Source organism: Kwoniella mangroviensis, assembly GCF_000507465.2.
Source record: "Kwoniella mangroviensis CBS 8507 chromosome 1 map unlocalized Ctg01, whole genome shotgun sequence".
Lineage (NCBI taxonomy): Eukaryota > Fungi > Basidiomycota > Tremellomycetes > Tremellales > Cryptococcaceae > Kwoniella > Kwoniella mangrovensis.
The window spans coordinates 3,470,034-3,496,485 of NW_027062533.1; the positions used below are offsets into that span (position 1 = coordinate 3,470,034).

Sequence of the window (26,452 nt, forward strand, 5' to 3'; positions counted from 1 at the left end):
CAACAATCCATGATTCATGCAATGAAGCAGATCTCATGAAACATCTATATATCGTACTGTACAAGGGGTATACATGCCTCATGGTATATAGCTATAAATCATGAATATCGTAAATTGTTCAAACACCAAACCATCGAATAAGTAAGTCACTGTAAGACCAAACGATCAACTACAAAATTCAACTCTTATTCTCCAACTCGGTAAGCCACCATCGCCTGAGCGACATCGTGGTCAGCTTCATTTCTTTTGGAGCGTCGGCAGAATTTGAGCAGCTGTATCACAATCCACTCACTTCCAACGAGTGCACGTTCGTACTGAAACTTCTTAACCTGACCTGTTCCACTTTACCCCTATCGATCAAATGAGGGTCCGCATCTCCCCACGTAGCAGGTATAGGTAGATCCGGAGAGTCGTTGGTATAAGCCAGAAGAGTGAACGTGCCTATAAAACAGCAGGAAAGGATCATCAGCAGGTCTTTCATGTGCAGGCAACAGGAACTCAGTCAGACTAGATGATGTCGACTTTATTCAAACATGGGAGATAGTGTGAGACCTCATGTGTTGATGATAAGATTCGAATGAACTTACATTCCTCCTCCAAGATAGGCAAAAACGTCACGCTACTCGTAATCTGCTTCATGATCTCTCTGATTTCACCTTGAACTTCCTTTTCGGTCTTTTCCTTCTTCTTTCCCTTTGTTGAGGGACCACCAGGTAAAGAAGGGTTATTTATCGCTGATTCGTCCGTGTGGATGTCGAACTGCCATCGCTCGAGGGTTTCGCCCGTTTCTATGGATTTGATAGCTAGGACTAGGCGGTTGATGGATGATGAGAGGAGCCATTCTACATCGTGAAGGAGCGAGAAGAGGTCGAACGAGGCAAGAACGATGAGCAGAGAACGGAATGTAGCATGACCACGATTTGAGGTTGATAGTGACATTGTCAGAAAAGGCATGAAAGACAGGGTATACATCAATGTCAATTAGCTTAGGTGACTGTGTTGAGATAGATGTCACTTTACTCACCCTGCACTTGGGACAGGATGGTGGTCAAGTATTCCTTTAGATTGTCATCCGCAGTGACAAGCATGGGAAGACCGTATTTCTTGACCATCCTGATTACCCACATCATATGTCAGCTTGATCTATACAACTGTCTGAAATGTCTAGCTGGCTTACCGGAAATCATCACTGGGATAAACTCCTCGTTGATAAAGGATACTGCACATCGCTCGATATCAGCTATTACGAACCATTCCGGTACCAACTCAGCTAACTAGCCAGTGAGATTACTGACCTATTCACACTGTACTCAAAGAATTCTGTGACCAAAGCTGTTGACCCCTTCAGGGTGATGGCTTGGTTCGTTCGCTGTTTTTGGGCCATAATTGTTGAAAAGAGGGAGAAGCGGTATCGATGGAAAGTAGGACGGTTTTACCAGGGAAGTGGAAGGTGGTTCGATTGGCCTCCTCGTGATCTGTTGGGTGACCCAAGTCGTCTGATGAGAATGTCGTCTGTCTGTCTGTTTGACTATGTGCGAGTGAAGAGTAGAAAGAGTCTCTCAACGTTGTGAGAGGGTGGAATCGATTGACCCAAAATAACATAACATACGCGTGGGGAGGAGGTCGACGGGATCAAATATCTGTGTCTGTGTGGTAGCCTGGGTTCCGTCGGTGGATGGTGCCCCTCACTCCCTTTCGAAGGTTTTTTATTTTTCACTTTCACTTTCACCTGCTGTTTCCAAAAATCACATTGCTGCTTCTTCATATCCTCGTTACCCTCCATCGCATCGACCCATCACACGAAAGCAAGATGGCCTCGAATATCTTGCCTTTATTCTGGCCATTGGCCAACTCAAGCAAAGATACCCGTTTGACAGCCTCTGCGTCCTTGGTATCGAACCTCGAAAATTTCCAACAATTTTTCATCACCTCCAAACCCACAGCTAGTTCCGATGACGACGACGAAGAAGAGGGAGAAGAGGATGATGATGATGATGATGATGATGATGATGATGAATCGGGTATGGAAGTCGATGCATCCGATGATGAAGACTCGCAGGTGAAGGACAAGGAAAGTGAGAAGTTGGACAAGCGATTGAGCAAAGATAACTCGGAAGATGTTGTTTACTGTGTGAAGAGATTGGTCAGGGGTTTAGGAAGCTCGAGAGAAAGTAGTAGACTTGGGTTTGCAGTCACTCTGACAGAAGTGAGTCCCCTGTATATGAAGGTCGGTCGAGAACATGTCGCTGATGATGTCCGACAGTTATTATCCCGTATACAAACCGTCACTGCATCTCAAGTCTTATCCCTCCTCATACGTAATTCCCAGTATTCCAAAGGTATGAAAGGGTCAGAAGAGAGAGATATGATGTTCGCTCGATTGTTCGGACTTACATCGATCATCCAGTCAAACTCCTTATACTCCAAGGCCGCTACCAGGGAAGATTTTGAGAGAGTAGTAGACGAATTGGTGAAATTGGGTGAAGCGAAAGCATGGATGAGGGAAAGCGCCTGGTGGACTCTTGTTGGTGCGATCCAAGCCTTATTGGATAGTCAGGTAGAATGGAGGGATCAGGCATTGAAAGATACCGTGGAGAAGGTTTTCAGTGGGAAAGCGTGGAATCAGGAGAAGGTCGCTTTGGTTCTTCTGTTGGAGAATAATGTGGAAGTGAGTACAGTTCATACTGTCAGCTCATACGCGTAATATAGACGAAATCTCCATGCTCATATATCAAATCACATTATAGGACATCGACTGGAAATCATACCTCGCACCTACATTCAAGCACACCCCACTCCTCAATTCCCATAATCTCGTGACCCTCGGTCGAGTGCTCAAGGTAAGTCCAGAAATCTGATCACATCGATCGATCAATGCTGATCCTACATACAGGAAGCATCTGCTGAAGATGATGAGAGTGTATCTGCCTCGACAAGTGGAAATTGGAAACCACAATTACACTTTGTGTGGAATATCATCCTTGATCACTATTTCCCTAAATCCGATGAGAAATCAGGGAACAATGGGGAAGCACCTTTCCAGGATTTCTTCCGAGTTGTAGTTGATGGTAAGCAGCTGACTGCCTTGATTCACCCTATTCAAATCTCGAATGGAAGCTGATCTGCTCTTTTCGAATTATCAGAATCGCTATTTTCCAACACTGCCTCGCCACAAAGACGATATTGGGGATTCCAAGTATTCGAGCGATCATTACCATTATTGCCTTCCGAGTCGATGCCTCTGATCTTCACTCCTAATTTCATGAGGTGTTGGATAAACAACCTTTCGTCTTCTGATCGATACCTCCACAAAGCTGCTCAGCAAATCGCAAAGAAAGTGCAAGAAGTGACTAAAGCGAATAGCCAAGTTGGTTTCACTCTTTTGAGTCAATTGGTGGGCAAACATGGTAAACAGGATTTCGATAAGGTCACGAAAACGAAGACTGTTGAGACGATTATGGGTAGTCTGAACTGCCGGGGTGTAAGAGATTATGTGAAATACTTGGAGGAAATCGTTGTCAGTGGCGGTGAGAAGTGAGTCTTTGGTCTGCCAAATTCATGGTAACATCGAGACGATCGCTGTACAGTTACCCTCTGGCCCAAGTTATGTGCTGATCAACATGTACAGCTTGGACAGTGCAAGAATCGACGAAAGAAGATTATGGGCATTAGATCAGATCCTTGCTTTGTGCAGGAATGGCTCAGTGCCTAAAGATGACGAGTGGATATCTTCCATCATTGACTTCTTGCTGGTCCACGGTTTCTTCTTGATTCGAAAGGCAGACAAGAAAAGTCAAATCACCGCTGTAAGTCTAATGCCGACGATGTGTGTAGGCGTGCAAAAGCTGACTGGGGCATCATATAGATCCACACTACACCCAAGCCTGCTTTGTCTGAATCTACCGCTGCAGCTTGCCGATCGAGGTTGAGTAGTTGTCTAGTGGAACTAACTACTGCTTCCGTCTCTCAGCGAGGTAAGCTATTTCCTATTTGCGGAGACGAGGCTTTGCTGATCTTTGTAATTCAGGCTCTGAGGAGACAAAGACTGTCCGACAGCAAGGTTGTGATCCCTCCGGCAAGTTATGGCTACGACGTGCTCTCGATACCCTCGCCCTTCTGGAAAAAGACAACAAGCACGTGGACATCACGACCGAAGCGGACGAAGAGATCATCTCTCTCCGTAAAGAAGCTTTAAAGACTCTCTCATCGTTGGAGAAAGTTAAGGAGGATCGAAAACAAGTTGCTGAAGGCTCGGAGATACTCTTGGCCTTCTTCATCTTACAGACATATGATGAGGTTGAGGATGCCTTGGACTTGCTTGAGGTGGGTGATTCTTCTTCTACGATCTACATGGTTGATATTGATGATCGATTCTCCTGCAGAACGCCAACTCTGCCATCCAGCAACTTTTCGATCTACCACTGACCGCTGAGAAAGAGGAAGAGGGGGAGGAGTATCCCCCAATCGATTCGTTACTTGATGTCCTTATCGCCCTTCTCGATAAGGGATCAAACGATCTCAGAAATCTGGCGAATTTGGCATTCGGAATGGTTTCTTCCGAGTTCACTGAATCCAGTATGGACCTCTTGGTAGCTGTAAGTTGCAAAAATTGAACCGCAAAGGTTTCAAGCTGATGGAAATGCGTTTATAGCAATTGGAGCAAACCGTTGCGGATGCAGCTGCTGAATCCTCTGATGCTGAAGACGAGGACGATGAGGAAGTCTCCGAAAATGAAGACGAAGATGATGAGGACGAAGACCAAGACGCAGAGCAAGATTCCGACATTGAAGAAGATGATGAGGACGACTTGCCTGATGTCGATCCGGCCTTCAGACAACGAGTCGCAGAAGCCTTGAATGTAGCTGGATTAGGTGTTGACGATACCAACAAGGATGGAGATGATGACGATGAGTCTGACGAGGAGGAATACATGGATGATAATCAGATGATGAAGGTTGATGAACAGTTGGCGGAAGTGTTTAGACAACAGGCAGCCAGTACGAAGAAAACAGACTTGAAGCGTGAGCGGGGTGTCTGCCTTCTGTTTATGCAGTATAAACAGCTGATGATTCCGCTTTTTAGACCTTCAAATAGAGTCTTTACATTTCAAGAACAGAATACTCGACTTTTTCGATGTATACTCCAAGAAACAATCGTCCAACCCATTAATGCTTTCAGTTGTCATTGCTCTTCTGCGATTGGTCAGAGGAGGTGGATCGTCAGAAAGTGAATTAGCCAACAAAGCGGCCGGCATCATACGATCGAAGTTCAACAAGCCTAAAGATGTGCCTTCTTCTGTCGATCTTTCCAAAGCTGTTGGCATATTGAGGGAAATACACGGTATGGCCATCAAAGCACATTCAGCCGAGTTCTCCAATCTATGTTCATCATCTTCTCTATTTGTCGTCAAGTCCATCGAATCATCAACATCGACCTCGGATGCTTCAGTCGTAGAAGTATACGGTGAAACATTGAAAGATTTCATGACGCGTAAATCATCTCTGTTACATCCTAATTTCGTACTGGAATTCATCAAGAGATTCCCTTCCAAAGGATTCGAGCTGTCCAACGATATAGTGGAATTCGTCAGAGCTGGCAATGGTGTAAACACCTATCGACAATTACAGGGTTATACAATGTTACAAACCATAACTCAACATCTACCTTCTCTTCTTAAATCCAATACTATCCCTTCGAACAAGATAAAGGAGTTTATCAGTAACGCTACTGAAGCTGTATATGCTACCGTGGAAGATGCCCAGTCGGAGAGTGGTTGGAATGCAGCGAAACTGAAAGATGTAGTGAAATTCGCTTTGGCCCTCGCACGAACTTCGAAGACTCTAGATGTAAAATGGGATATAACGAGGGTAGAGGCAGTAAGGGATAAATTGGTGAATGGTGAGAAGACGAAGGAGATGAAGGGTGTGATCAGTATGTGGAATCAGTTGATATCGATCTTAGGAGGCAGCGGTAACAACGAGAATAAGAAGGGTAATAATAAAAGGAAGAACGAAGAGAAGATGGATGTGGATGCGGATGGAAAGGTAGAAGAGCAGAAGGAGAAGAAAGAGGAACCAAGTAAGAAAAAGAAGGTGGTGGTGGCTGATGGGTATAAGCAGAAAAAGGTGAAAAAGGCTAGTAAGGCAAGGACAACGTAATCACTATTCTCCCTTGGCTAGTTTTCTCGCGTGTATGAACCGTCTTGAACTGTACAATCGCTATGCATTGAGTCTCTCTGTTTCCTGTCAGCACGATCTTCGTGTCCTAAACAGATTTGAACCACTAAAAGCGGTACTGGAGTATAGGTCGACGAAGCTAGAGTACCTTAAAACATTTCATCTATATATTGTTACAAATTTTGGCGTCCAGAAGCAATTCTTAGAATTTCTAAGATTGCTGAATCATTCCATTATAGTACATCGGTTAGTATATCCGCCTTTCACGCGGGAGAGCAGGGTTCGATTCCCTGTAATGGAACTTCTTTTTTATCCTCTCTTCCATCTATTATGTCTTGTGCGTAGTGTTTTAAGCCCGCGAACAAAAGCTAACAATTATGAGATGATCAGAACAACCCAGAGGGGATAGGATCGAAGAGGTATAAAAAAGAAGTTCCATTACAGGGAATCGAACCCTGCTCTCCCGCGTGAAAGGCGGATATACTAACCGATGTACTATAATGGATTTGTCACGTCTCCTTGACAGAATCATTTGTTGAGCGAATTGTTTTTCTTGACAATAGACGCTAGGACATGTCTGTGTGTCGATTAATGTATGGTGGGATAACATCACGATGGAATGCTGTGAGCCAACTGACAGTGAGTATATAAGTTTTCATGAAAAGCAGCTGGTGGACGCGCGTCGTTTTATGAATGTTGGTGAACGCGCTGTGAGCAGATCAAAAACACGTAAAAATTAGCAGAACACGGAATTAATCTTAAGAGTTGAAATGTGTGTCATACTGTAAGAGCTGTGTATGCTCAGGAAATAACATTAGTAGTGAATGCACGTGATACTCGTAATCTTTCATGCATCAGTTGGGGATGTTCCATTGATTTGCATTTACCATTAGTCCTGAAGGCCTTATCCATATGAGCAATATCCAATTCTTTCATTTTTCACTACCACCAAGATTCTCGGTGTCAACATCCTCGTCTTCGTCAGACTCAAATGGTGATCTCCCAGCTAACATTTCCTCCTTATCTAACAGTGCGGACGTCGCTTGATCAATCTGTTTGAGCTGTCGTAGAGGCAACTTGAGCACTTGTTTGAGTTGCGCTTGGATTTCATCGCTGGCGAATAGAAGGAGTGTTAACATATATAATGTATCTCACCAGGTTTCGACAACTTACGTTTCATTTGATAACCATCGTTTACCTTCCTCACTCAGCGTACTTTGCATCACGCGGTAATCTAACTCCAGGCTCTGATTCAAACCGGCGAGACCATTGATCGTAGTCTGTCTTAGACCGTTGACAGAGTCCTGGACGCTGAGAAGCTCAGTTCGTCTGGCGAGAGGTAGATTGCTGTTAACGGCGCCGCCAAGAAATGAATATACGTCTGATTGACGGTACTACTGACGGGATGAGCTCATGGTAAATTAGAAGCGATCTCCACAATCGACTCACCTTCGGCTCCAGCGATAATTCTTTATTGATCTCACTTCCACCAACAGTTCTATCCGCTCCTACGAAGGTCTTCTTTCTAACCGGACTTGCAGGCTTTCTACTCTGGTAGTGGTTCTTGACGGCAGATAGAGGGGTACCATTGCCTATGCGTTGTAATATCTTGGCTTCTAATGCCAGTCTACCCTTGGAAGTGGGACCACTAGAACGAGGGCCGATGATATCGATGACGTTCTTGTTACGCCCCTTCCTGGCCATCTCGATGTATTTCGGTTTGATGACCTAAAAATTGTCCAGTGGAAAGTCAGTGAGCGATCCTCCGGAGGGGTGACTTGACTGGAACAGCTCAAGTCCACCCAAGCAATCACACCTCGGACGAGACGAGACTTACCTCGATACTACCTATATCCGATAATTCCTGGAGATCGTCCTTCACAAAGAAGCATCAGCTGATTATGATTTTGTATGTAGTCATGTGCGTCAAGATGTAGAGACAGCTATGGGTGATTTCAGCCAACTCACCGTCCCTTCATTATCCACAGCATCCCTGTTCTCCTCATAACCTTCGCCTTCGTTTTGACTTTCTCCAGCCAACCCTCGACTATCCTCATCGGTGCTATTTCTTCTCATCCGCTTTCTACCATGCCGAGTCGCATCAGCGATCGAGTCCGATATAGAGCCTCCGGTAGGAGAGATTTCCATCGGATCCAACAAGGGTTGTCGAGAGGTACTCTAGCAAAAGCAAGTCAGCAAATACCATTCTGCTGAAAGTGAACTTACAGAATTCATTTCCAATTGTCCGTCTTAGATCCACTTTCTAACCAGGGGGATTGAGCAATATGGTTGCTGTGATTTGAATGTATTCTGCTATCACAAGCGTAAGTCTGGAAGAATGCGGCTGAGTAGAAATGATCCAAATTCAGATGCATATGTTAGACACGAAATCACTGTGTCGAGCCATATGCGGTACGCCGACGACTCATTGTGGATTTTACTTTTACCTCGATGTCAACACAAGAAATGTACATGCCTTTGAAACATCAATTCTCATAGGAACCCCTGATCGTCGCTGACAACCACACTAGTGGACTCGGACCACCAAACTGAAAAATAATAACAAACTGTAAATCACGAAAAGACGCCATTGCTGATCCACATTGCACACTCATCGGGGATCAACACTGGATTGGTAGCATGTTACTGAAATGCATCAGCTTCTTTTGCTGCCATTGTTACATCACTTGCCGACGATTCTACTCTTCTCTGAGAACACTTTGGGAATACTAACCACTTTCATTCGACAGCACTTTTAAGAGCAATTAACCTCGCATTCTCCGATATCGGGTGTCATCGTTAAGGTAAGTCATGATTCTCTCTTGTAGACGTGACAGTCACCCCCTTAATCCCTTGAGGATCCCTGCATGTCCTGGGGAGAAAGACAGTCTGGATCTCATGAAGAGGTTATCGCTGATCGCTGCTTTCACATTTTCTCTGCGTCACAGAGCTTGAGGATGTCTCCCAATACAGATATCGATATGAGCGATTCTGGAGAGCACCTAGGATACGAAGACCCGGAAGACCTTCGGTAGATCGAGAGGATTTGGAGGAGGATGATACCAGTTTCGATCCTGAAGTTATGGAAAAGCTCAGAGAGCAATACCGCAAAGACAAGGAAAAGGAAGCTCGTAGAGCAGAAAAGCAAAGAGCGAAGGAGAAGCAGAAGAAGAAGAAGGGGGAGAAGCAATCCAAGAAGAGAGACCGAGAGAGGGACCAGGGGAACGTAAGAGGGCTGGAGGTGCTCAAGACCAGCCCGCAAGTAGACTTCATCTATTCTGCCAACAAGAGAAGGAATACTGACCATTATTGCTATCTAGGATCACACCCCTCCTCCAAATGTCGCGTACTGAGAAAATGGATGCACTCGACTCGGCGTTAAGAAGTAGAAGGGCCAAAGAAGGTCCTGGTAAGGTGAATGAAATCGTCATTTCATGCTCAGAAAGCTCATTAGCTGATAGTGGTCATCTCCCACGATACAACGTACTTGGATCACCTTTCACTCCTACTCGTCCAAAGAAATTGGCTACTCCATCCGCTCGACCTGCACGAGGATCATCGAAGGTTACACCTGGTGATAGTGGCACCAGAACCACCCAAAGAGCAAGAGAACTATATAGCTCTAGGACTTCTGGAGGCAGAGGGAGGTCTGATTCAAAGGCTAAGGGGACTGCTAGAGAGGTAGGTTGAGCTTTTTACGTTCTTGGGCACCTTCGTGTCGGAGCCATTGGTCTGAGGACACGAAGCTGAGGTCAGCTTCTCCTAGGACATCTCGTTCGATCCGGCAGAATCATTATTGAAAGTCTTATCTGGTGATCACTCGCATGGACTGCAGCAAGAGCAAGTCTACCAGCTTTTGGCCGGTTTTAATGCTACGACGAACGCTAGATTGGCACATGTTGCGTTGAATCGAAGTTTTCTGTCTCTGTCGGATGCAGCTTTATCTCATCAAGCGCGACTTGAGAATGCCACTATTGGTGGAGATCAAGAGGCAGCTAGAATCCATCGACAAGCAATGGAGATGATGTAAGTACTGTTCTATCATAGCAGCCATTTTCTGTGCGGCAATAAGTCGCATGAGAGTATGAACGAGTTGACTCATAGGAAGCTTATGTCTCAGATGCGGAAGGATGGAAAGAACGAAAGCTGAGATAGCGATATCGGGAGATGTGTTAGAACGAGTCGATGCAAGGATAGAAAGGCTGTTGGAACAAAGGATTTCTCAGTAAGAATTTTTGTGCTGGGTAGTTGGATACATATCGTTCATAGATCTCTGGTATGCTCTGAATATAAAAACAAACTGTAAATTAATGGTTCAGTGATGTTTAAAGCATATCCGGACACCGATTTCCACCAGCTGCGATTTCGATGAGTGGTCGATCGCCTCTGCTGAGTGTTCGTGATCATCATGAAAGAATACATGTGATGTACCAATTGATCCGCGTGTAATGGAGCGGAATGTGACTGTGGAGTGAAGGCAAATTTGATGAGAAGGGACGACTCATTGATTGATTAATTGTCTGATCGATCGATTGATTGATTGATTGTATCATCCAAAGGTGCAAGAGTGGTGTTGTCTCATAGCTATGACGGTCGGATCGAGTATTGTCTGTACTGTGATGCACGCTTTTCAACTTTCATGCACCCCTCTCATTGGATCTATGCCGCTCTCGCTGCGATATCATTCGATCCGTCCTCTTGAAACACGGTTCATCTCTGCTCTCCCTACCATATTATCGTGCAACACTCATTCAACACTCGTTGAACACCGCATTCCCTTCGAATTTGATAACCAGTCACTCACACGCAGACCTACCGTCATTAAGCTATCATCAGCTCAATTGATATTCTTTCTCCCACATAACGTATAGATTACAAACAGGATATCAACACCGATTGACCTACAAATTTTCACTGACTTCGTTCATCTATCTCTCCATCGAATGCAGTAATACCGACTCATCGAAAAACTAATATCTAAAGATGTCATCAGCCCTATCTTACGACCGAGATCCAACAGAAGGACTCATCGCCTTCCATGCTGAGTCGGTGAAGGCAGCCTTTGCTACACGTACCACTCAAGAGCGGCCCACCATGTCCGAAGTGTCATCCGGTGACGACGAAGAGGATAGTACGGACCTACTACAAGCTCTCATATCAAGGCAAACCTGTGGCCTCAAGCGGGCTAGCCAAGGGACATTGAGATATAGAGAGTTCAACGAGATTAGAGATCGGCAAGAGAGGAAGAGAGGACAGATTTTTGACTCTAAAGATGGAGATCAAATGGTTTTTCTCGCTTCAAAGCTACTGGAGAAGTTGATACTTAGATCAAAGAAAGCTCATGTGGACGAAGAAGGGACAGAAGTAGTTGAATACATGAAGGTGCAGTCAATCACCAACATGGCCAAAGATATAATTGAGATCGTGAGTGCCCAGTACTTGCAACAACCACACAGCCAATGGACTTCAATCGACTACTGTAAATGGTAAAGCCCAAGCTCACCCCACGACCGCGTGTAACAGGTTCCTCGGATGGAATGGGGATTCTTCGTAGATGATAGCTTGATGAAAGGTTTCAGAAGAGGGATCAATACCGTGAGTCTTCGTGGTGATCCACCAATTCTAGACCACAATGCTGATACACAAATAGGCAATATCCCATCTAGTCGAAAAATATCAACTTCGATCGGACATGAAAGAGAAAGTCGCGCTTTTCTGTGAAGATATAGGAATGATGGTCAGCTCTACGTTGAGGTACTCCAAGCATGGAGATGTCGCTTTACAACATGTCGTCCTGCTCCTGCTCCTGCTCCACACAGGCGGAAGGCCATCCACCTTCATGCCCTCCAGTGATAGCGGTTTCTTCTTCAAATGGTCCGATATCGTATGGATCGCTAGAAGAGATGACAAAGAAGAGAACATCATGGGATGGGAAGTGGTACTTACTCTTAGACACTTCAAGCGAAGTCAAAGAACCTCGATCCGGTCGCTTAGGCTGTACATCCGGACGGTCCGAAGGAAACCCAATCTGATTTTTGACTTGGGATGTGCGTTGCTAGCGCACGGTCTACGACAAGGTGTTTTCGGACCAGAAAGAAGCATAGAAGACATCTACCAGTCTAGGTTACTTGAACTGTGCGTGGAACCCGAATTTGCCAATAGGCCGGTGCTATTGGGAGGTGGAAGCGGTGGCTTTGGTCTCGATACCACAGCACCACTCAGGGTGGAAGGAGCGAGCATCCGATTCAAGGAGAACCTTGAAGATTGTGGATATCAAGGTATGTTAGTACCACAGACCAAAGGCTAGCGGCACAATTTGGCTGATAGCATATGCGAATGTCTATAGCCGCCGAGAGCGAGATCCTCGGTATGTCTTCGGTAAGAAGAGGTACAGCTACCAGATGGGTCGACAAGTTTGGTAGAATGGCTACTCGGTTACTGCTTGGGCACGCCCCTGGATCATTCACTCTCGAAAAGAACTACGATGGTACCATTGAAGGATTGGATCTAGTCAAGGCTGTTCTTCGGGCGGAGCTGTCAGTTCCAGTTAGCACGATCATGCAGATGTATTTAAAAAGGTAAATTCTCGGGAGGGACTTTAGAGCTTCTTATAGCTTACATAAGTCGGTTCTAGGTCTGAAACGAATGTAGTAAATCCGATCTTAGACAGCCTGCTTTCTGAGGATCCCAAGCTGAAATTGTTCACGGAAGGCTTGGCTATTCTTTCGGAATGCCTGGTAGATGGGTCTAGCGATTGGATGAGAGTACCACCAGTATGTGTCTGTGGTGCCGTTGAGATCTGGGCTGACTTTCGGATCCCATATAGTATATCGACATCACGGATCTCCGTGAAAATCAGTTAGACGAGATGCTCGGACGGACTCGTCGAGCTATTAGAAATCGGGTTGCGTCGCTGCATGGGGAGGCTAGGAGACAAGCAAAAAGTAAAGAGGGTAAGAGGCGAAAAGAACGTGCGTACCTTTGCCAACGCTTCCACTTGTTGCAAACTCACTTCTTTCTCGCAGTGACGATCGATGATAAGATCAGAAACGCCAGTAGTTATAAGAAGGAAGTCGAGGAACTACCGACAGAATTGATCCGCGAATTTGCCAATTCGTGTCGTGAGGCTTTATTCGATGATGAAGAGGAAGAATCCTTAGAAGATGAAGATGGAGCTGCGGATGAAGAGTTGCTAGTCTTGGATGATAACGATTTAACGATGGACGGTAACGGTAGGTTAGATATCTCAATGTCAAACGGTATCGCTCTCAGTCGGCTCACCTCAGGCTCTTATGACTCTCCCTCAGATAATGAAGGCATCGTTGAGAGTCAGCGAGATATTAGAGGCAAGTTCTTCGTATCACTCGCCATCGATGGTGGCTGAATCTACTGCGACTTTACAGGTAACGGATCTATCCTGTCGGATTTCCGGGATCTGCAAAAAGATAAAAAAGCTTGGATATCGTGAGCTAGACTGAGTAACCTTGTTGAGCGAGCTGATGCGTATAGTTGTGTTGCCAGAGCTCTGGTAGGCTTGGAAGGCCATAGACATCACGCCCGGGACCGAGTATTATGTTCCCAATGCCAATCCGACGACTATACTCCAGCTGAATTCGTTGGTAAAACGTGGTTGCCATACGAATTGCGACGACATGAGATCAGTTTCCATGTTCCGGGTGCAGTCACTGGGCGATGGCTGGATGCACATCTATACCAGATGGACGGTGAAAACACGGAGAAATACCATTGTGCTGTCGATAGCTGTGATAAGTCGTAAGTCTGTACGGATTACTCTATCATGTGCTTTCGCTAATGTGCGACGATAGGTATGTATCGACCAGAGAACTCCGTAGGCATATGATTCGGGATCATACGGATCAGTTGGGTCAAGACATACCTGTCCGACACTTCCGAACGATGATCCATCAGGATCTCGACGCTCCCGAGCCGTATTGTTCAATTGCAAGAGAAAGACTGACCATCCTCGAATCATACTTGGCATCCAACGCGTACGAACAAGGGGAGAGATTTATCCGATCTGCTCAAAAGGTAGACGGGAGAGGACGATCGATGATAGATTTGGAGAATAGGCTGCGACGGGAGGCCATGGCTGGTGTATTGGAAGAAGAAGATATAGAGTTCTATAATATAGGACAACAGTTCGGGTAAGCTGGGGGGTTGTTTGTCATTCGCATCTGCCCAAACTACGCTGATTGTAAAAGTCATGTGACATAGATCTGGTCGTTGAAATTCCTTGTCAATCAAATGTGCGAATACGCGAAACAGGTACAGTACATGTACATCATGTTCCGACACCAATCAGAAAAAGAAGAAATATTAGTGAAATGAATATGTGAAAGATACGAGCTTTGGTAACTCTATATACAGTGGAATTGTTTGAGGTTACAGACAGAGCTGTACTACCATTGGCCGTTATTGATATGTTTATCCGAGGGATAAGATTCCCAAATTGGAATGTATATATCGGTCGCGCTACATGTATTGTTGGTTCCACTCTTTCACTTCAGACCGTCCAAAGAATTCCAGTACTTGAAACCGAACATTGATTATGGGTCTGGTAGGTATCTCACCTTGTCCTGTATGCAGCATCTCAGAGACCCATGGTAAAAAGAGAATGTCGTAAAATCTAGCACACCTTGACAGGCATTCGATGAAAGGCGGATATACTAACCGCTGTACTATAGAAGATTGGTATCTTGTGAAATCTTTCGAATCGCAATTTTGGCATAAATATATACCTATACACAGGCTTACACGCAATGTGAATCTCCTTCGTTGTCAGTCCTCTATATCAGGTGTCAGGAAGGGATGGCAGAAGAAGTATCTGGGCTCTCTCAGTGCAGGTAGACAGTCTAGCTGCCTCCGTTGTATCCTTTTGGCGGAAAATACTGAATTGGTAGGCCCTGACCATTCAATGACATGTAAGGATTTCCTTGGATCGATTTACCTCCTATCGGTCATTCAGTAATTATGAGTCTTAATGATATGATAGTCCGACGAATGGTTTGAGCTCTGTCCCAGGCAGGCTCATGCTTTGCAGACTCCCGAAATGCTGCATCAATCTTTCGGATATCTTGCGTCTCGATCTTCCCCTTGCTTCATCTCTCCGCTTCCTCTCCGCTTCCTCTCCTTGTATCCCCGTTTGAATCCTCGGTCTCGACCAGGTTTCTTTCTTCCTCATCTGATAAGGAGTCAAAGGATCGTGAATAATCAGTTAATTCAATCTAATGAGACCCTTCAAATACGAGGTAATCAATGATGTGATCTTTCTCTGAGGGATGAAAGGATACATTCCAAATTAGATTTTGAGAAAGTCAGCAAACCGAGGTCAACAAAGGTATGTATAAAGATTGATAGGTTAATTGTAAAGTGTGCATATATATGTATATATATATATATATGCTGTGCTGTATCACCGATGATAACATCTGGAATTGCATTCATCAACTTATAGTCAATCAAATAGCTTGAGATTTTGCAACTGTATTACAGGCTGGACCTAAATATCACAAACCGTACAAAACATCAAACATCAGAGTAATATGTTTCTCTCCACCTTCTCTTCGCTCTTCCCCCTGATCCTACTCCCCTCGGTCCTAGCAGGCTTGGAAGGGAGCGTGAAGATCAATTTCCCTTCTACCACATCTGCCACTCAAACCACCGAATTGGGTGATATACCAAAAGAAGGTACGCGAACTATCACATTTAGCGATGCGAATGACAAGAAAAGCTTCTATTGGTATGGACCTACTTGGGTAGAAGAGGGGAGACCTCAATCGGAAGAGAGAAGAAGTTGGAAACAGGAGGTGAGTCAATTTTATTCTCTACATTGTGATCGCTTCATCAAGAAAAAAGGAAGTTGGTGAACTGCTATCAGGATTGTTGTATTTACCGTAATTCATAAACAAACGCTAACCTCGACTAATTATTGTTTGTTTATTTATTTATTCATTATCTGCATCTTGTTCTTTTGATAGTGCCAAGTATGGGCCGGCAAAGGGTTCAACAAAGACATCGAATTTACACTTCGAACCCAATCAGCTGGACTGGTAGGTCCCAAAGATCAAGGTGGACATATCAAATGTACGCTGGTAAGTTGTTTGATCCCAGAGGGAAAAGGGGAATGCGAAGGTGAATGGGTGGTTCCAGTAGTTGATTCTGTAAGTTGGCACACTTTGGTTTGTTTGTCAACTATTCTTTCCTGATCGATAAGGCTGATTAGTTCACCGTCTTTGTCATCTAGACTGTTTAATCTTTTATGATGTTTAGCCATCTATACGGAAATCAGATAAGAAGGATGCGCCGCAAGGGAAAAAGTCTTCATGCCATGTATATGTGATCTGTAAATAATGGCGTAGACGAGAGTGATGGTAAATCAGTAATCTCGTACATAAATCACAACATAGTACAATGATTACATATCATCCTCTATACCCATCTCTTCCTCCTCGGTTATATCCTTCTCAAAGAACCCTTTCCCACCTTCCCCCATCACCGCTCGATAAGCCACTTCGCCCTGTCTGGCCTCCCAGTCCAGTCCTCCCGTAACTAGCTCGCTACCTGCATATGGTTTTAACACTATGATTTTGTCCGATACTGAAGCTGGGATGGAGGCTGAGGATGGCCGAGAGGACACATAGTATGCGGTAAATACCGAGTCGTGTGTGATTTTGGCAAGATACGGTTTGAGCATTTCTGAAGGAGAAGTAGTGAACGTAGGAGAGATAGAGGTAGATAGGTATATTATATCTGCAACATCAACACGTCAACCACTCTCCTCTGATCGCGTGAAGATGTTAGACTCACATTGACCTGGAGGACAACTTCCTGTCCCTTCCCCATTGACATAACATCGCACTACACCGCCATTCTCCGTTGGGAAAACAATCAAGGAAGTATCATCGTTCTCCACTTGCTCTTGCTCTTGCTCTTGCTCTATTGTCTCCTGACTGGAAATGGGTTTTCGCCGTAATGCTTCAGGCAGGGTTCTCGTGACAGCTATACAATGCGCAATGTGGTGTCCTTCATCTGGATCTCCCGACGGCGTAGTACCAAAGAGTATCTGTGGGATGTGGTTGGGAGACGAGATCAGGTATCTGCCTGTGACTGGTCTAGGATGACATGGGATATCTAGCGTAACTCCTTCGGAAGATGTCGATAGCGAAGTGGGCTTGGCGGATGGACCGAGGATATACGTCCCTCCGAAGACAGCACATGCTCTATAAATCAGTTGAAAGATATGTCAGCTTCGATGGCCAAAAACAACACGCCTCGACTAGCTGACTCACCTACAGAACCCTTGAGCAATCTCGCCCGCACCTCCATACTGACCCACCAAGAATGCATTGTTCCCATATCTCCCTATAGACTTCAGGTATCTTCTCGTCCTCTTCAACGCAGGTAGATTTGGCTCGGTAGGTGAAGAGCAATGTGATATAGCATATATTATGGATTCGGATAATGGGGTAGGGAGGGAGAATGATTCTTGCAGGAATTGAATTAGGGGTTGAGATTCTTTGCCTATTTAGGTATAACGATCCAGATCAGTATTGATTTCGCTTTCATTTGAATTATCATTGGGCCTGCAACAAAATCCCCACCCACCTTTCAATATCTCGCTCTCTTCAAATTCAGAAGCAGCAAACAACAAAAACTTCATTAATTTCCTTTTATCCATCAACGATATCGTCTTATCCTTGAATATCTCTTCTTTACTTCCAGGTACTTTCTTGAATTCCCCTTCGGACGTGTACAGTGATATCGAATCGAGGATTCTGAACGACACGTATTTACTGACATCTGAAGATATCAACGTATCTATCAGATCGCCCCTCGAGGGTAATATAGCCGGAAATAGGGATAAGGCATATCGTCTTCTGTCATTCTGTAATGACTCATCTAATGGTGTAGTCGACGTCGAGCCGTACTTTACATTCCAGCTTGAGCTTGAGCTTGAGGTCGAAGAAGATTGAGAGTTTGACCATTCGACCAGTTCATCCAAAGTTAAAGAAGCCTGTTCACCACCGTAGTATTCGTTCGGATCGAGATGTAACACGCTTTTGCCTGCTTTCGCTAATGAGGCAGCGGCTATACTCTCTGCTAAGCCTGTCCCTATCACGATGACATCGTAGTGGTCCAGTTCGAGCTCTGGGTTTGACATGGTGTTGGTCGAGTTGCGGTTATCCTATGCATGTATAGCTGTAGAGTACGGGATTCATTTTGATGAATCATCCTCCACTAGAAAGAACCTCATGTCATGTTCACTTGTGACTTTCAGACGCGTAATGACCGGTATTTCTCTGATCCACCCACTTACACCCCTCGCATCCACGTCGAGCGTTTGAATGATGATGCTCCTTTCTTGAATGAATTGCAATAGAACACTCTTAGCAATACATATACCCTCGAACCACTCTCTCAACAGTCTCGACCCCAGAACCGATCAAAAACGAGCCGAGCAAAATGGCGACCTCACTCGTCGTTCCCCTCGCCTATATCTCGGTGATGATAACGGCTTTGGCTATATTCTCGAGGGTTTACAGGAAACGACGAGCAGGTGAGTGTCCTGGGATCGTGCATATCTACAACCTGGGCCATGTACTTGGCTCTGAATGTCTATGGCCCATTCCTGCGCTTTTGCTTTTGGATTCTTGCCCCTACTCACCATGGGGTTTTCAGCTGACACCTCATTGTTCCCCGCTTAGCCGAAAAAACATCCTTCGAACCATGGTTCCCACACCACCCCTCTCGAGAGGTATATATCTCCCTTCTCTCTTCTTCTCAGGACATACCCGATTCCCTTCTCAAATCAGCATTACTCGTACGAGCCATCACAGACGTCAAGCGAATATGGAGATTGAGGGACGACAAGACCGCCTTGACGCAATTGCACCAACGAGGCCTGATAGGTGACGATACGATGTCGAGGTTCAACGCAGCTGAGAAGGAGCTAGAAGCTGAGATCGTAGATGTAGTCTCAGAGGCTAATACGTTCAGACAAGGTTGGGGTCAGATGATCTTTGCTACTGCCACTGAGATGGCTCAGGCTGAGAAGACTAGAGAGACGGTGATGAATATCCCGAAGATCAAGGCTGTGGAGGGTGAGTGATATTCCTTCACCAACTGGAGTTTATGGTAAAAGGGAAGATTTCAAGCGGAAGCGGTCTAGCGGAAATCTCTATTGTTTCATTCATGCTGATACTGATGTATCGAATCGCATAGAAAAGCGCATAGCTCTCCGAAACAAGTACCTTCCTGGATCAGTCCCAGCACCACTCATTCAACAGGTCTCTGCGTCCCAAGCCCAGGCTATGGCTCAAGCGGCAGCAGCTGGATCAGGTAGTAACACTCCCTCACCGTCAACGACCAACACCAGCGGTAAAGTCGCTACACCCCAGAACGTCCCTTCTCCTTCTTTAGTTTCTGAGGAAACCGTAGGCGGATTAGCCAGTACCGACTCGTCTAAGAACGGCTCGCCAGCGTTGGGCAGTGGTAGTGGTAGTGGAGGGAACAGTAATGCCAGCACACCTTCCAAAGTGAGTTCGAGTCAGCTTACCACTATCATGTAGGACAATAGCTGACTGATGTGATGTAACGCGTTAGTCTACGCCTGGGAAGAAGAGGAAGAATAAGAAGTAATGTGGTATCCTATGAGATGACGTGGAGATATGATATGCCTTTATGCATTTGATATTCGTATCAATCATGACCTATGTTAATGGATGATAGGACTGCAGGACCAGGTAATCACGATACCAATTCAGATATGTGTACCATGTGTACCATACCAGCTTGCAGCGGCATAGAGTGTTTAAACTGCCAAGTCTTTCGAGATCATGTGACTTGACACTGGTCTTTTCAAACTGTGCAACCGCTCTGAATGCTATCATAATGCAACTCAAACAACCAATCAGAAATGGCACAGGAGTGGCATCGGTCAACCACTACAGTATTATATATACTATATATTCCCGGCGAGTGATATAAATAAAAAGTAAATATCGAAAACGAACATCCTCTTTCTCAGACCGATGAGACTGACTCCAACAAGTGATCCTCCAATATGAATACATGTTTAAGATGTTTAAGCACCGAAACCGTAAAGGGTTCGACCTTGTCTCTTGAGAGCGTAGACGACATCGAGGGAGGTGACTATATGGCATCACAAATTCAACATTGATTTTATGCAGAAGGGAAGTAGAGGGGAGTCATAACTTACCAGTCTTTCTCTTGGCGTGTTCAGTGTAAGTAACTGAATCTCTGATGACGTTCTCGAGGAAGATCTTGAGGACACCTCGGGTCTCTTCGTAGATCAAACCGGAGATTCGCTTGACACCACCTCGTCTAGCGAGACGTCTGATAGCAGGCTTGGTGATACCTCTAAACAATACAATCCCAAGATATCAGTAAACGATCCATAAGAAACTGTGTGAGATGTATAATGTATACTTACTGGATGTTATCTCTCAAAACCTTTCTGTGTCTCTTGGCACCACCTTTACCTAAACCTTTACCACCTTTTCCTCGACCGGACATTGTATATAATTTATTTGTTTGGGGGGTGTGGGGGTTGAAAAGAGAGAGAGTGTGTGTGTGTGTTTGTTGAAACTTGATGGATGAAGGAAGAGGGAAAAGGAGAGAAGAAGAAAGAGATAGATGGGATATATATGTGAGAAATGGACTGAGAGGTGTTTACGTGCGTGTGTGGATGACGATGTGATGTGATGGGCGAGTGGGTAAAGGTGGCAAAACAAAACAAACGATTGAAAACAGTCCGATGGGGGTGATTCGGCGTTATACCATCACGGAGATCACTGATCTACCGGCGATATCGAGATCCCCTTGTGATTCGATCACGTGACTCGAGTGATTTCCAAGTCGATCAAGTTGGAATGTGGCGTACCTTTGTGTGATCCATTTGCATATGGGCGTATACATCCATCCTATAATTGATGCATACAGTTCAATAGTGCGGATTCTGGTGTATCGGGAATCCACTTGCATACTGGAGAGAGGTCAGCAAGTCGTGAGGTCATCGCTATTATATTGTGCAACACGCTCAGATGTGCCAGTCGCACCTGCACATGCACACATGGTCTTTCTCACACAGACTAGTCATTATCAAGTCATGGATCCTCTATTTATTTATGCCATGTCATCTCGGGGATAACATAGTCTCGGATGAACATCAACATGTTGTTTTCCATACGATGACATGTGTGCAAAACTGATAAGTACGAAGACTGGATGGCACATCCTTGTGAGCAAAGTGCCGGGTCAAAAGCTTCGCTGCATATAGCATTGCACCAACAGTCATTAACCACTGGCTGCTTGTCGTGTCTTGACCTTCATCGTCCGATGTATATGTAGATGTATATGCATATCCTATAATTATGTTCTACAACCCCTTGATCTCCAAAACCTGCTCGTCCCCAACCCTACTCCAAGATCGTCTAGCTATCCATTGTCCATCTTCCTGCTGGAGTTCGCCAAGTTCAGTCCTTAATTCCCATCCTCCCAAACTCGTAAGACAAGGTTCGCATATCCATATATCAACTTTCACTATTTCCTTTCCATTAGGTACGATAGTCCCTTTACGAACCAACGAGCCTATATACTGAGGCGTCGATATATCATCGTTGTTCAGCGAAGAGGGTTGGGGAAGATTCAGTACGTATCGCACAGGAAGTAGAGGTGATTGATTAGAGATTTCAAAGATGATTGGTAATTTCTTAGGACTGTTATTTCTCATCACATATTCATCAATATACGCCTTATCTTGCATATGATATGGGAATATGACTTACCCATTCTTCTTGAAATCATGAATTACCTTCCCTCTATTCGCATCGGGAACCCTCACCTTTACTTTCACCGGATCATCCTCTTTTGAAAGTATCCCATCCAACACACTGGTCATTAACGATCTACGCAACCGAGATGTTTCCTCGTACATCGTTCTCTGGAATTTATTTCCGGAGATTATCAATTGATTGATTTCTTCTCGCAGGGTCTTTACCAGGGAGAACGAAGGTGAAGGGTTCAATGTGTGAATATACGCGAATCCCTTTCTAGGTTGTACTTCTGTACTTGACGTCGAAGGCACGATAGAATAGTTTACTACCAGGTCCAGATGCAGCGGTTCAACCAGTTGAAATAACCTGTTGAAGTAGGTTGGAGGTATAGTTGGGAAATGAGCTGATAGATCTTCCAACCTATTCGATCGTCTATGCACGAGGTAAGATTGTAATCGATCACTTGTCAGAGACTTGTTGCTGATCGAAATATCACTCTGTAGGGACGTCGAGACCTCTTCGATAGGTTGTCCTTTCACTAGGTTACCTAGGGCTTCGATGACATTGGTTTGACGTAGATCATGCTGATGTGACGAGTCATACTTTATAGATAGTAAGGACCGTAATGCCTGATTCGGATGTAGTGTTTCGCAACTGTATTGGTCCCTGAGTAAGCTTACATCGACGGACCCGATGACTGGTGAGCTTACCTCTGAGAAGTATCAATTACCCAAGCAGGACTGATTCCATCTATACTGTCAATCCTCACCACCTCGCTCGACTGATTCGTGGTTTCCAATACTATCATGTACTCCTGCACTTCAACTCCCGTCGATCTGATCTGAGCATTGAGCCTTAGAAGAGGTCGGACTACCACATGGTGGTAGACAGAAGTAGCAGAAGTAGTCGTGGTGTCATCGTCGGGATTGGAGAACAGGATCAGACCTAGCAAGTCAATGGGTCCCGTCTTCGTAGCTGTGAAGATGATTGGGATTTCGCGTCCTTCTCCTGGGGGTATATCCTCGTCATAAAACGGCTGTATCGTATTGCTTTGTATTATATTGGGTATATTCGTATCAGAGGTATCTTGATGCTTGGTATCAACTGCATAGAAACATAACCGTCAGCTGATGAGATGGAAAAAGGTGGTATTAAGAGGCAGAGCTCACCTTTACGCCGTATACTTCCATATTCATTCCATATCATCCCCAGGTTACCAATCTTCAATTTCCCTCTATTCTTCAATCTCACTTTTCCCTCGACTTCTTCACCCTCGTACAACATTTCCGGTATACCTTCCAATTCAACGTATAATCCCGCTTGCGAAGGTGTAATCGACACTGTCAAACTCTGATCTTCCGCATAAGTAGGATTGATCCGCTGTGCTTTAGTCGCATGTAATCGTTTACCTTTCCTTATTAGTGATTGCGTACAAGGGAGGAATTCGTGGAACAGGAATGTAACATTGGATAATTTGATTGTAGATAGTGATGCAGAGAGGGGCGTGACGGAAATCGAGATTGTGCGAGTCTCATAAGGATCAAGTGTGATTTCAGGAATAGACTCGATATTGATATTCTCTGTAGTATCGAAAGCGACAGTCACGTCTTTGAGGATCAGAGGAGCGTTCAGAGGGTTGGTAGCGGAAAGTTCAACCTGGAATGTCTCTGTATCATGCCAAATATCAGCTTTACTCCAGACTTGTGAAATACAAAACGAATCAACTGACCATCTACCCCCACTACGATCCGCTTCTCATCAGGTAAAAGTGTCATAGGTCTCTTCCCTTTTCTATCCCATGTATTCAAGGCTTGACTTTCCAATTCTACCCATCGTTCTCTAGTCGAACCTGACGTAGAAGCTTCGGCAGAAGGTACGATACGAGTTTTCTGAATATCGAAGATCGGTGTTGGTAATTGAAGCTTCTCTGATGATTCTGCGAGTAAGTCCGGGCGAGAAGCGAGTTGCTAGTTTTACATGTCTCAGTGAGAGAAAAACGCAAAAGATTTCATAATATAAGGTGGCTCACCTCATACGCCTGAGCCATATCCTGCAATGGACCAGCCTGTGATCCAGGTACACCGGTATCTTCTCTCCTCAGTAACCTCAGAAAGTGTTCCACGGCAACATCACTTTCACCTAGGGTGTACGCTTGTCTACCGAGGGAATATTCAATTCTATCTTGAGCCGAGGTCCAGGGCGAATCGCGGTATATCTGCGAAGCGCGTTCGAGACATCGTCGAGAGTATGTTTTCTGTTTCACGATTAGTATGAGCTGAGCCCATAAACAAAGACATGAATTTGGGCAACTCACCAAACCTGCCGTTTCAAATCTTCTCGCAGCCAATACCAAATGAAAAGCTCTTCTTCTCTTTCCCTTTTGGCTTTTACCGCCTTTCACATCTGCCGCGGCAGCCTCCTCAATCATGACTGCACTTGGAACTTCATCCGATTCACCCGATCCTTTCACCAAACAGTATCCTACCGATCTCCATTCACCGATCGCTTTCCAAGCCTCATAGTACAGAACCGTTATCCGCAGTGCATCCAGTTGGATTTGCGTTATAGGTGAATGTTGATGGTAGGCAGTAACAGCTTGTTCCAACCAAGAGGTTATCTCTGTATGCTGTAGGTTCGTGAATGATACGGGTTTCGTAGGTGGTGAAGAGGGCAAGAAGAATGGATGAGATAACAACAAACATAAACCGTACATTTCCGTTGCACCTGCCGCATAGCGCCATGCTCGATCTTGAGCGAAATCTTTCCTTAAAGAATCGTATACGCTTCCAGCAAATTTATAATCTCGTAGCATGAATGAAAAATCTGCTAACCGTCGAGATAGAGCTTCGACCGCGCTGGTGGGGTAGCTGAAGTGATCATCAGTCGTTTAGCTTGAACTGTATGACAGTGGTAGAGGTTGAACTCACTATCCCTTCACGGTGTTATATCCAGTAGGTGTAGTCCCAGGTGCAGGGCTATTAGGTCTACTACCGAAGAATTTCCTTCCTGCGCCGAATAATCTACCTGTGATACCTCTCCTATTCGCATGATAAACTTCATTCCATTCCCTCACTCTAGCTTCCATCCACGGAACCAGACTCTGAACTACCAGTTCTCTCACTAACGCTGCTAATCTCTGAGTATCCTCTGCAGTCAACTTCGCACCGTACAGTTTTCTGCGAGCAGGCCGTGAAGGCGAAAAGGGCGTATCCGATACGGCTGATTCGCCAAGGGAGGCTGATGCAGCAGCCATAGGCGACAGGGTCAGGGAGGATAAGGCCGAAGCGTATACTTGGGAAAGGGCAGAAGGGTTGGATTGTTCAGGTGTGAATGGACGAGGGAGTGGGATGGAAGGATGGGTAGCTACGTCTGGTGACATTGGTGGTTCTCGATGTTCGATCTGAGAATTTATCACTAATAAGGTCGAATGAGGCCCATAGGCTTTCTTGACGTTCGCTAGTAGTTCGTGAGCACTATAAACAACACAACAAGATTAAGCTGGTCAGTCACTGATGACTACGAAGTTTCGCAAGCAGCTTACGGAGCCATATCGTCCCCCATCGTATTCACATCGTGCACTACCACATAGAACCTCAGTACTGTACTACCGTCCATCCATGGTACGTTCTGAATAGCAGAGGAAGACGATTGCGCATGCAGCTTGTTGAGTGTTCCCAGGGGATCTGGAGTAACTGTAGATACGGCAAAGAGAATTCCGACAGGGTGGTTGAATGTTTCATGGCTGGCTAGAGGTCTCGAGGAAAGGAGTAGTGAACGAGTGATAGCATAATGCTGTTCTTCGTCTGTGATCCGTATGCTTTTATCAGCTTTGATCTTAGCTTGAGAGATTGTCTACTAGCTCACCTGGCTTCTTGGCACCGACAAAACTACTAATGAGATCCACCGTGACATCTGGACCAGGCGCCGATAAAGCTGGATTGGTGTACACAGATTCGAACGAAACGAAGCGAACAGGAAATGTTGGATGTATTGTTGGTGAGAGGGTTGTCGATAGAATAGACACTGTATGATGTTATTCCGAATTCAGCTCTGAACACGCACGCGAACACTGCACAGAAAGCTGACCTCTCTCTGTACCTCCTTCCCAAGGTCTCAAGAGCTCCTCCAATCCTCTACATCCATTTGCCTCGCACGACTGAACGACATCCTGTGAAGTGAGGACCGCTATACGAGGTGAGAGCGACTGTACTATGGACAGTGGGGGTGATGGCATGTTGGTAGCCCCCTGACGCGGGCAGAAATCAACGAGGTGACGTTGATGGTAATTATGCCCTACGATTTTATGATTTCCATCTACATCATCGACAACATGGACATGCATATGCATAACGTCAATCGCAATGGCAATGGCAAGAGTAAGGACCAAAGAGCCACCGAGCACGACGAGGTGTTGTCGCTGGTTAGGCTCACGTTGATCACCTGAAAGCGCCTGCCTATTTG

The 26,452-nt window shown here is 45.2% G+C and overlaps 10 protein-coding genes and 2 non-coding genes across 12 annotated transcripts; 6 read left to right on the forward strand and 6 right to left on the reverse strand.

Moving 5' to 3' along the window:
• Positions 1-185: 185 nt before the first annotated feature.
• On the reverse strand, positions 186-1,384 carry I203_101295 (uncharacterized protein; the record flags this gene model as incomplete). Its single annotated transcript, XM_019146248.2, has 6 exons — positions 186-215; positions 293-441; positions 588-842; positions 1,025-1,113; positions 1,178-1,219; positions 1,296-1,384. The coding sequence occupies 6 exons, from the start codon at positions 1,382-1,384 to the stop codon at positions 186-188; spliced, it is 654 nt and encodes a 217-aa protein (XP_019004807.2).
• Positions 1,385-1,810: 426 nt separating this feature from the next.
• Positions 1,811-6,158, forward strand: I203_101296 (uncharacterized protein; the record flags this gene model as incomplete). Its single annotated transcript, XM_065516851.1, has 11 exons — positions 1,811-2,206; positions 2,264-2,668; positions 2,748-2,840; positions 2,894-3,068; positions 3,144-3,534; positions 3,629-3,806; positions 3,866-3,974; positions 4,028-4,323; positions 4,383-4,595; positions 4,652-5,021; positions 5,083-6,158. The coding sequence occupies 11 exons, from the start codon at positions 1,811-1,813 to the stop codon at positions 6,156-6,158; spliced, it is 3,702 nt and encodes a 1,233-aa protein (XP_065373669.1).
• A 247-nt stretch (positions 6,159-6,405) lies between these two features.
• On the forward strand, positions 6,406-6,477 carry I203_101297. Its single transcript has one exon. It is a non-coding gene; the product is annotated as a tRNA-Glu (tRNA).
• A 132-nt stretch (positions 6,478-6,609) lies between these two features.
• I203_101298 lies at positions 6,610-6,681 on the reverse strand. Its single transcript has one exon. It is a non-coding gene; the product is annotated as a tRNA-Glu (tRNA).
• Positions 6,682-7,108: 427 nt separating this feature from the next.
• Positions 7,109-8,411, reverse strand: I203_101299 (uncharacterized protein; the record flags this gene model as incomplete). The annotated part of the gene is made up of 6 exons (XM_019146250.1): positions 7,109-7,289; positions 7,350-7,570; positions 7,626-7,904; positions 8,014-8,052; positions 8,145-8,354; positions 8,403-8,411. 6 exons carry the CDS (start codon positions 8,409-8,411, stop codon positions 7,109-7,111), a joined length of 939 nt encoding a protein of 312 aa, XP_019004809.1.
• A 1,104-nt stretch (positions 8,412-9,515) lies between these two features.
• I203_101300 (uncharacterized protein) lies at positions 9,516-10,405 on the forward strand (the record flags this gene model as incomplete). The annotated part of the gene is made up of 3 exons (XM_019146251.1): positions 9,516-9,857; positions 9,943-10,202; positions 10,297-10,405. 3 exons carry the CDS (start codon positions 9,516-9,518, stop codon positions 10,403-10,405), a joined length of 711 nt encoding a protein of 236 aa, XP_019004810.1.
• A 754-nt stretch (positions 10,406-11,159) lies between these two features.
• On the forward strand, positions 11,160-14,345 carry I203_101301 (uncharacterized protein; the record flags this gene model as incomplete). The annotated part of the gene is made up of 10 exons (XM_019146252.1): positions 11,160-11,600; positions 11,700-11,771; positions 11,827-12,454; positions 12,523-12,712; positions 12,811-12,949; positions 13,003-13,147; positions 13,202-13,504; positions 13,580-13,640; positions 13,698-13,949; positions 14,003-14,345. The coding sequence occupies 10 exons, from the start codon at positions 11,160-11,162 to the stop codon at positions 14,343-14,345; spliced, it is 2,574 nt and encodes an 857-aa protein (XP_019004811.1).
• Positions 14,346-15,739: 1,394 nt separating this feature from the next.
• I203_101302 (uncharacterized protein) lies at positions 15,740-16,440 on the forward strand (the record flags this gene model as incomplete). The annotated part of the gene is made up of 3 exons (XM_019146253.1): positions 15,740-16,003; positions 16,175-16,357; positions 16,420-16,440. 3 exons carry the CDS (start codon positions 15,740-15,742, stop codon positions 16,438-16,440), a joined length of 468 nt encoding a protein of 155 aa, XP_019004812.1.
• A 171-nt stretch (positions 16,441-16,611) lies between these two features.
• Positions 16,612-18,357, reverse strand: I203_101303 (uncharacterized protein; the record flags this gene model as incomplete). The annotated part of the gene is made up of 4 exons (XM_019146254.1): positions 16,612-16,946; positions 17,004-17,416; positions 17,486-17,717; positions 17,802-18,357. The coding sequence occupies 4 exons, from the start codon at positions 18,355-18,357 to the stop codon at positions 16,612-16,614; spliced, it is 1,536 nt and encodes a 511-aa protein (XP_019004813.1).
• A 302-nt stretch (positions 18,358-18,659) lies between these two features.
• I203_101304 (uncharacterized protein) lies at positions 18,660-19,835 on the forward strand (the record flags this gene model as incomplete). Its single annotated transcript, XM_019146255.1, has 4 exons — positions 18,660-18,753; positions 18,902-19,297; positions 19,419-19,732; positions 19,800-19,835. The coding sequence occupies 4 exons, from the start codon at positions 18,660-18,662 to the stop codon at positions 19,833-19,835; spliced, it is 840 nt and encodes a 279-aa protein (XP_019004814.1).
• A 445-nt stretch (positions 19,836-20,280) lies between these two features.
• I203_101305 (histone H4) lies at positions 20,281-20,732 on the reverse strand (the record flags this gene model as incomplete). Its single annotated transcript, XM_019146256.1, has 3 exons — positions 20,281-20,348; positions 20,416-20,576; positions 20,650-20,732. The coding sequence occupies 3 exons, from the start codon at positions 20,730-20,732 to the stop codon at positions 20,281-20,283; spliced, it is 312 nt and encodes a 103-aa protein (XP_019004815.1).
• An 862-nt stretch (positions 20,733-21,594) lies between these two features.
• On the reverse strand, positions 21,595-26,225 carry I203_101306 (uncharacterized protein; the record flags this gene model as incomplete). Its single annotated transcript, XM_019146257.1, has 11 exons — positions 21,595-21,934; positions 22,004-22,645; positions 22,702-23,095; positions 23,161-23,658; positions 23,721-23,958; positions 24,021-24,245; positions 24,306-24,858; positions 24,919-25,464; positions 25,533-25,794; positions 25,856-26,014; positions 26,078-26,225. 11 exons carry the CDS (start codon positions 26,223-26,225, stop codon positions 21,595-21,597), a joined length of 4,005 nt encoding a protein of 1,334 aa, XP_019004816.1.
• Between the last annotated feature and the right edge of the window lie 227 nt (positions 26,226-26,452).